This window comes from Alosa sapidissima, chromosome 3 (genome assembly GCF_018492685.1).
Source record: "Alosa sapidissima isolate fAloSap1 chromosome 3, fAloSap1.pri, whole genome shotgun sequence".
Lineage (NCBI taxonomy): Eukaryota > Metazoa > Chordata > Actinopteri > Clupeiformes > Clupeidae > Alosa > Alosa sapidissima.
In genome coordinates, this window is record NC_055959.1 from 19645342 (window position 1) to 19654850 (window position 9509).

Below are 9509 nucleotides of genomic sequence, written 5' to 3' on the forward strand. Positions count from 1 at the left end.
AGAATGGTGATATACAGTAACACACAGTACTGCAGGCAGGATGTATTAAGGGAGCACTGCGACAGTGTTTCATACCACAACAGATCAACTGAGGAATTCATGATAAATTACTATACTGAGATTATAGAGTTAGGGTTCCTCCAGTTACATTAACATGCCTCCAGCTGTAGGTGCTGAGGCTGGAACAGTGTGATAGTGTGATCTCTATCTCTCTATCTCTCTCTCCCTGTGTGTGTGTGTGTGTGCATGTATGTGTGCGGCTTCTGTGTGTTTTGGCGGAGAAAAGACAATTTTGGGGAGGGATGGGGCTGGCTCACATGATGCTCCCAAAATACAGTGAAGGCTTATCAAAGATCTGCAGACACCAGAGAGGATGGAGAGTGACTCACACTGGACATGCTGCACACACTTTTCCATGAGCCAACACTCATTTATTTTTCTAAGGACTCTGGGTGGGGTGCTACCTCTTCAACAACAAAAAAACATGACGCAGTGGTCACCCAATACCATCCGAACCCTATTTCCTCAAAATCTCCATTATGAACATGTGTCCTCGGTGCCAAATGTTTTTCTCTCTTATTGCCCAGTTCAACATTCTCCAAAGCAGTGTACTCTGTTTAAGATCTCACTCTCTCTCTCACACACACACACACACACACACACACACACACACACACACACACACACAGGGGTATTGTCTAATCTCTTTGATCTCTACAAAGACCCAGACCTTTTCTGCTGGAATAAAAGCTACAACAAGACTACACTAACAAAATAACAGCCGCTATTCACCGTGCACACACACAGAAGGGAGGAATATTGATGGCAAATGGGGTAAGTCATCCCACTGACATTTGCTGACGTCGCTGGTTTGTTTCAAGAGGCCAAGGACGCGCTCCACATACGAGCTTATGCCTTGATGCCACGAAACACTCAAGCAGGGAGAGAATTAGGTTACACTGTATTACTTCCCTTCATTGTGCGCCCTTCATTTCAGACCAAACCCATTACCAACAACAAGGTAGAGTAATTATGATAGAGGACAAATGAACCCTACTCCAGTCAAAACGTCTGCATTACTTATTCAAATTCATTTAAACATGCTGTGCTAATATTTGCCATGGCAGTGAGGATGCTATGGAGGCTGGTGAGCTATACTGTAGGTGGGCTAATCCTGCTGGACTCCGTTATTGACCAGTGACACGTCGTTCATGCCTCCTGCATCAACCTTGGTGGATCTCAAGGACACGCCGACAGGCATCTCGATGATGCCGTCCTTGGCTGTGCTCTGCACACAGGGGATTAAAGCAGCTCCACTGGAACTCACTGGTTCATTCCTCATGGCTTATCTGAGCCATCACACCGCTGGAATTCCTGGACCACTAAGGAGGTTATAACTTTTAGGTTATAATATTGAAACAGTGTCACTTGTAGGCTCACAGATGTGTGCGTGCATGCATCAGTGTTTCCTATACATTGACTTATTTGTGGCGGCCCAGCACAATATCGACATTGACCACCACACAATGATTTTCCAGGTTGTACTAAATTGTGCTTAAAAGCTGGTTAGCATCATAACCATGTTGTGCTAATTGGTTAAAAACTGTTGCATTCAAGTTAATTCTACAAACCTATCACCTGATAGCAATAATTTTACGGTTAAAATTATTAATAATTTAATTGCCATGTGGCCCTTCTTGGTTTAAAACAAAGACACCCTCCCCTCCCCCAGTGGAATGCTAATGTAGTGGTTCAAGGGCTACAGGTACACAGGACAAAGGATGTTACCTTGATATAATGTATCCATGTGTCATGAAATGTAAATGTATTCATGTCTGGTATCATTGTGATAGTCTCAGTACAAGGATTGTGATATTTCTGATATATAAGATATCTCTCCTCATGCTATTCAGATAGGTGTGAAGTGGGTGTGAGTAGGTGTGTCTGATGCCAACTGGAGAACCAATCATGTGGGCTTGTTTTGGCGCCATTTTCTTCTTTGTTTAAAGCATTTAAAAGTAACTAAACTGCAATGTTTGTCAGATTTGGATTTAGACTTGGACTTAGACTAAGATGTAGAACGGAAGAGAGGAGAAGTTGGCTACAGGCCAACCTAGGCCTTCCAGGCCTGGGCTAAGCCTACATAGACCATAGACCATTTTTTGTACCCTCTCTGCTTGTAACAGAATAAACTTGATTCCTGAGTTTTTCCTGAAGTTTGCTAAGATTAATATTAAGTAATTATTCACCACAATTACTTTCACACCACAAATTGAATTCAATTGGGAAACACTGATGCTTTTGGGAAACACTGATGCTTTTGGGCCTTTCTCACGTTGATCTGTGTCTGTGTTAGCGCAGGGCACATGGATGCAAGGCTTTGTTCGGCTTGGCAGGGAGCTGAGAGCAGCTCTAAAATAACATGGCATTCATGCTATGGTCTGGGGACCCCACCCAAAACAGTCCGCCGATGGCAGTGGTACAATAATCAGCGGGATATCAGCAACGAAGGATACCACTCCCAAAAAACATGCCCACACACACACACACACACACACACAAACATACTCTCTCTGTCTCGTTCTCTCTCACTCACTCACTCACCCCTCTCTCTCTTCTCTCTCCATCACAAACACATTTCATCACATCTCTTGCTGGTTTGATAGTTGAGGCTCATCGTCCAGCCTCTCGCCTCTGGTCAGTGGGATGTCATCAGAGATGGCACGCATACTCGGCCGCAGCACATTCCGTCCCAGAGAGAGTGCATCCAAAAGTGGATGGGAGAGGTGGGGAGGTGAGTTCCGGAGGCGGCGGCAGCAGCAGCAGCGGACTCCAAATGGTGGCTATTCTCTCGTAATTGGACCCAGGGTATGGAGAGATGCAGCCGGTGCTCTAATTGCTTTCCACAAATCTATTACTCGCACAATCATGGGGATTATTTCCAAAGGATGGGGCCCTGGTGTGTGTGTGTGTGTGTGTGTGTGTGTGTGTGTGTGTGAGAGAGAGAGAGAGTGTGTGTCAGAGAGAGGGAGAGAGAGAGAATGGGCAGATAGATGGAGTGACAGAGAGAGAGAGAGATGGAGATGGAGAAAGAGAGAGAGAATGAGAGAGAGAAAGATGTGGGGGAGGAGGAGAAAAGAAAAAAACCTTCTGGAAAGTACTGAGGTGGTTTCAGCACTCATATTTTTCCTGACCTTTGAGATGCAATTTTGGAAGAGTCCTCATTTTAGCCTATAAAGCCAAAACAAATAGGTGGATTTTAATGGTGCAGCTACATTGACCTTTCAGACTTTACAGTAACTAATATCCATAACATGGATTTGGCCTCGTTTGAAAGCAAACAGTACGAATTGAAACAACACTCACATATGGATGAATTGGCCGTAAACAGGGATACCTTAGGCAGCATTTGTACCCCGTCTACATGTGGATTTAGAGTTACTTTGGGCCGACCACTCACAGGTGGCAGGTGCACTAAAATCGAGGCCGACATAAAAATGTCTCCCTCTCATCTAGTCCTATTACTCTCCTCGGTGCAAATAGGAGATAAAAAACGCAGATAGGAAATGCTATGAGAGATTAAGAGTAAAGCTTAATAAAAAAATACCATTCCTTAAGTACCTGCCAAAAAACTTAAAGGCAATCAGATTGTGCCATTAAGGCTATGCTAATGGCCCAGTTATTGTGTAGTAAAAGAAAGAGGACACAGCGGAGATGCCAGCACTGATAAGCCAAGCTGCCTATGGATGCTATCTCAATAGAATCTGTGCGCTGCGGGGAAATGTCTTAATGGCATTCTTACCGAGCGGCGGGCCGTGATTTGCATTGCCGAGTGCCTTGTCCGCCACAGCGCGTTTCGCGGATGGCTGATGGAACTGGGCGCTTTATGGAAATCCACTGCGCCGAGTGTGGATACATCCACCAACCCCTCCTCCCAACCCCCCCACCCCCCCCATCAGCAGTCACGTGGCGTTCCGGAGCCCACCAGCGTCAGCTTGAGTGAACAGAGAGAGGTGCTGACGGAGCAGCACACCTTCTACGATCCCTATGAGGGCCAGGCCTCCCATCCAAAACTAGGCCACGGCAGGGAGAGGGAGTGTGTGTGTGTGAGAGAGAGAGAGGGGGGGGGGCATCTGACACCACCCTCATGACTGACGCTTCACATCACCACTCCTCACCATAGGTTACCTAAGTGGACAACATCCACAGCATGCCAAGTAGGCCTACAACACATTCTACCTTCTCCAATTCAACACTGAATGGATGCCACATATTTTCTCGGTGTTTGAGTTTTAGAATGTCCCTTCCCTGACGCTTGAACCCAACGAACTTGGTCAGTCCGAGCACCCCATCTTGAATTGAATTGAACTGCATACTACTGGAGCACCCAGACAAATAGCTGCAAAACTACAATAATCTGGCCGGCTGTAGAAACGATCCTGCTTGGCTGGCGGAGAGGAGAGTCTTTAAGAGAAACCGTGGAGGGAGCGGTAATCAATCTGACTCTGGGAGAACACTCCAGATGAGCTGTTACGCCACCCCTCCATACCCCAAGCTCAACGTTTCACCACTGATTGCCTCTCGCTGGGCTTTCCAGGACCAATACCTTCAGCAGAACCCCTGGCCTAAGAGTTGAGAACGAGTCGCATAAATCAAGTCGGGGGGAGACAGCGACGCGGTGCAGTCCTCGCGAGTCGAAGACGCGGCTTGATGCAGTACGTGTCACCGCATGAGTGATGCCACGGCGAGGTAACGGCAAACTTCACTACGGCGCGTTAAGATGACACCAGACATGAGAGGAAAGCGATGATGCTATTTAAAGTCCACAGAACCAGCGAGACGGGACGCCCTGGTGCATGTATATCATAAAAACGGAGATAAAAGAACTGTAATGTGTGGCAACTGCACTGAAATGAGTGTAAAATAAGCATCGTCCATTACACAGATGACAGCCTCCCGGGCCGACTGACATGTCCAATGACTCAAGTGTTTAGCAAGCTGAGAGGAAAACAGTGAAGAGGGCTTCCGTGTGTGTGTGTGTCTGTGTGAAATGTGTTCATCACACTGGACCATTAATCTCTGTGCACACATTTGTCTATGCCCTCCACTGCAACCATAGGCCCATCCAGAAGGCCCGTCCAGAAGTGTTCCATAAAGTTAAGCTGAACATAACTGGTATAACAGCCTCTTCTGACACTCCAAAATGCAGTGAAATATAAACATTACTGTATGCATATTGATAGCTAGCACAGTAACAATCCTCCCTCACTTTCTAGAGTCTCTCTCTATTCTCCCTTTCTCTTGCTGTCTGTGACATACTTTCAAAAGGGGACACAGCCTCCCTCCCAGATGGAACTGAGCCTGTTGAAACCGCAAACATACCTCCAGCCCTTTGGTTTGATAAAAATACCCCATTAACCCAGAAAGAGAAAAGAGGCGTGGACATAAACCAAACCATTGATTTATGAAGTAACACATATTAATAAAGTCATCTATAAATCATAAGTGTAATGGAAACAAACGTCGACATCAGTCTTATAACTGAGGGCTCTGCAATTAACTAATCAAATGAGTCATGAGTTATTTCCATGTGCTAACTACTTTAGGTTAGTGCTCTGAAGCGCTTTAGGGCTCTGATACGCTAACTGATCTAAAAATGACAGTGCTGTTACAGTGTAATAACACCTCATGACAATCAGAGCTGTGCATTTCCTTAACAATGAGAGGTACAGCATATTTGGATGGCAGACACCTGCATCTATGTGGTCTCATCCCAGGTGTTCAACACGCTACCTGAAGGTCAATGTCCCTCAGAGGACAATGTCAGATTTCAAAGCCCTTGTCTGTGTGTGTGTGTGTGTGTGTGTGTGTGTGTGTGTGTGTGTGTGTGTGTGTGTGTGTGTGTGTGCGTGTGCATATGCATGTGTGTGTATGTTTGTGTAATGTGTGTGTGTGTGTGTGTGTGTGTTGAAAGTGCTGGGCTGTGACACTGGGCTGTGTGCAGAGGCGTGCTGCTGTGTGACGCAGGTGAAGTGTCGCCCCTTGTTTCCCTTCGCTGTCACACAGTCTGGACTGGCCTGACCTCTCCGGTCCTGTAGGATTTAATCATTACTCGCAGCACCCTGTTGTTTGGGAAACAAGTTGTTGCTCATTATTCCGGGGCGCCGCCGACAGAATGCCTCAGCAGGCTCATGCCAGTGGACCGAGGGGCAGTCCAGACTGCATGCTGAGAATACCATCACGCCGGAGGCATTAACCACTGTCAGCTACGCAGGCATTAACACGGATGCTGCCGTGCCCACACACCTACTGACACACATGTGCACAATGCAGACACACACACATTTACACACACACCTTGTGAAACAGTATGGAGCTGCACATACAAGCACACACATACACACTCTCTCTCACACACACACACTTTGGCACACACAGAGCAACGTCCAGAGGGAAATCCGGCACTGCGTGAGCCAGTGGTTACTGATTGACGCCTCTCCAATGCCCCTGCTGATGCTGGCCTCTACTGACCATAACAGTAGAGGAAAAACAATACTGTGGTGGCAGACATTTCCACAAACCAAGTGCACACTATCTGAAATGAAGACCCACAACTAAGAGCCACTATCTCCCATTACGATATGTCACGGAATGGTGCACACACCTTATGCCCCCCCCTCCACACACACAGTGCCACGTAGTTCACAAGCTGCCTCCATAGGTGAAAAGCAGGCCCTGAGATAGGGCGGGGGAGCTGAGAGACACACACAGTCTACCAATGTGAAAGGTCAATAGCCGCACATCAGAGAAACACAAATTAGCATGACACTATCACCAGGAGAAAACACCTTGTCAAATAACCACAGTAGATATTTCATCCAAATAGGTGGGTGATTTCATAGTGGGCGTGCGACGGAAAGAGACCGTGATTGGATGTAATAGTTATTTTATGGAAGTCAATATACTCTGCAAGATACAGTAGATCCATGTGCCTTAGTACACCTCGGATGCAAAGCTTTGGTCTTCAACGGCGCGGGAGAAATGGTCATGATATGGGTGTGAGATGGAACCACTCTGCTTTCTCTTAGATGACCGTACCAGAGATTACTGCGTACTGGAAAACATTGCACCTTTTCCATTTTCCTCGCACGTCGCATAGACCGCATCCGTCTGCATCAGCTGTAAAAGCATCCTAGAAGCCTTGCTGACATTGATGGTATGCAATATCCTGACCTCTCGTACAGAGATCGCCAAATGATATCTATTGTCAAAAATAATTTATATTTTTCTATTAGCGCCGAAGATAAAACCTTTGGTGAGGGCGAGTAAGCGTGTGTAACATCGCTGTAGGGCATTGCGCCTCTACTCTACCTCTGCAGTAACGTTAGCCCATTACGCAAATGAGACCATTGGCAACGGAATTAGGACTTTCACTTCTGGTATAAGAAGAAGCCTGAAATGGATCTTTCTAAGAGGATTGTGCAGCAGAAGCATCGCCAGGCTGACTCTACGGCAGTTGCATAGCCAGGTAGTTTCCATAAATCACTGGAATAGCATCATTAGACAACTCATTCTGATAAGGAGGATTTCCCCATTCAAACTTTCTTAGATTTCCCAAACCCAACACCTCAAGGCGTTCAATTCCGTGACGGAACAGCGGGGAGGCAATGCTTACCTGCCTACCGTCTGGTTGGCAAGCTGTCGCATTCGATTGAATTGCTTCTTCATCTTGTATTTTTCTGCGTTAACACCTAGAGCGAAAAAGACTCCGCATATCTCTGAAAATAAAGGCCCGTATTCCGGTGCGGCACACGAGAAAAATCCGCCCTGTCGCAATTCCCTTCCTTCATTGCAATTGGAAACACGCACGGAAAAATCTAAAAGACATATTTTCAATGCATTTTCCTCCACATACGGCTACTCCCTATGAGGAGATGCTGGGGCAACTCTACGCTGTGGGCAAAGTGACAGCATAACGAAAAGAAGCCGCTGTACGCTCGTGCATGCTGGGAAAAGTAGTTCTGATTAGTCACGACTCCAAAATCGGTTTTCCTCATCAGCCGATGCCTCAGATAGGCTGCTGGTCGAGAGCGAGGCTGTGAGGGAGGAAAGACCGGTTCAAAATAATATGTGTGTTTTTGGATGGTCGCACCAGAAAATGGGACCTAGTAGAATGTTCTAGCCTACTTTAAACCCACTGTAGCCTAGTCACAAGACACGGCCATTTAAAAAAGCTTGAAGTTGTTGGGATGTAATTTCAGCACCAGCTGCACCAAAAATGATTCAAAATCAACTTGATATTGCACAGGGAGATTGATCGTTTGGAAATGCATAGACCAGAGTCGACAGCAGAAACAGTAAATAAATGAGACAGCCATAGCCATGTGAAAACACCGCCCTCGGGTGGTTCAGTTTTGCTAACACATGTTTGATATTGTATTGACACGGCGCAGTAGAAGGACAAATAATTCACATTTCTGAATGTAAATGGATAGCCACATGGAAACCATAATGTTTGTGTGATTTCACTAAAATGTAGACACACGTTTTTTTTTTTTTACATAATGCTGTCACCTGCCAAGCATAAAGTTATGACCTTTGCCTTTGACATCTTGAGAAATTAATGATAATGATACATTAATATTGTGTAACAAATGGCTACTTTTTGTTATTATTCTTAAATTTAAAATTCATTCATAAATTCCATTCATATATTGTCATGAGAAGGATACATTCTGGTGTGTACACTATCCAATACAGTTTATTACAGTCACTGACAAAAATAGTCCTCGCTTGAGAAAAGCCAAGCCTGTCTTCTGAAATTGCATCAGAAATGCAAGCAGCTGCATTAAATCTGTCATCCTGACACTGGTCAACAGTCACTTTTCAAGTGACCACTACTCAGTAAGCAGCATTTCACAGTGTTTTGCCTTTTTTAAAAAACACATGGAAATAAGTGTCACACAGAAGCCCATGAGGGCACAAATGCTTTCAAATGGATGAGGGAAAACAAAAGGGCAGTTCCAGCGTTATGGATGTGACAATTGGACTCATATTGGTAAACAAAATGCCTTAGAGTGTGGGCAAAATTAGTATCAGTGAATTCATTTGCATAACTTTTAATGTAACCTCTGTCCTCTGAATACTGAGAAATCCTCAAATTTCATATAATCAATTTCATCCTTAGAATACAAGGCATTTTATCAGCGTTATGGATGTGACATGAAATGGACACACTTTTGTGAGAGATTACAGGTTTTCTACAAACTCTGTGAATTTTGAAGGAAACTGCCGAAACTATGATATAGGCTATGTAGCATGAAGGAGACTTGAATGAACACAAAAAGTGTGTTTTTGAAACTATGCGTCATTTTCGTAATGCATTATGTAGGAAAAACTGGCGTTATGGATGTGACGGTTTCACGTTATGGATGTGACGTGTCTGAACCAGTCCTCGACAAACTACATAAAACACATACTTAAGTAGTAAATTTTGATATGAAACAATT

At 45.1% G+C, this 9509-nt stretch overlaps 1 protein-coding gene across 1 annotated transcript in view; it reads right to left on the bottom strand.

The window, feature by feature from the left end:
• Positions 1 to 7993, bottom strand: part of arhgap44a (Rho GTPase activating protein 44a) — a 37706-nt gene extending 29713 nt beyond the window's left edge. The window contains 1 exon segment of the mRNA XM_042086066.1: positions 7676 to 7993. Within this exon segment, the coding sequence (XP_041942000.1) occupies positions 7676 to 7728 (53 nt within the window). The 5' untranslated portion in view covers positions 7729 to 7993.
• Positions 7994 to 9509: the final 1516 nt, after the last annotated feature.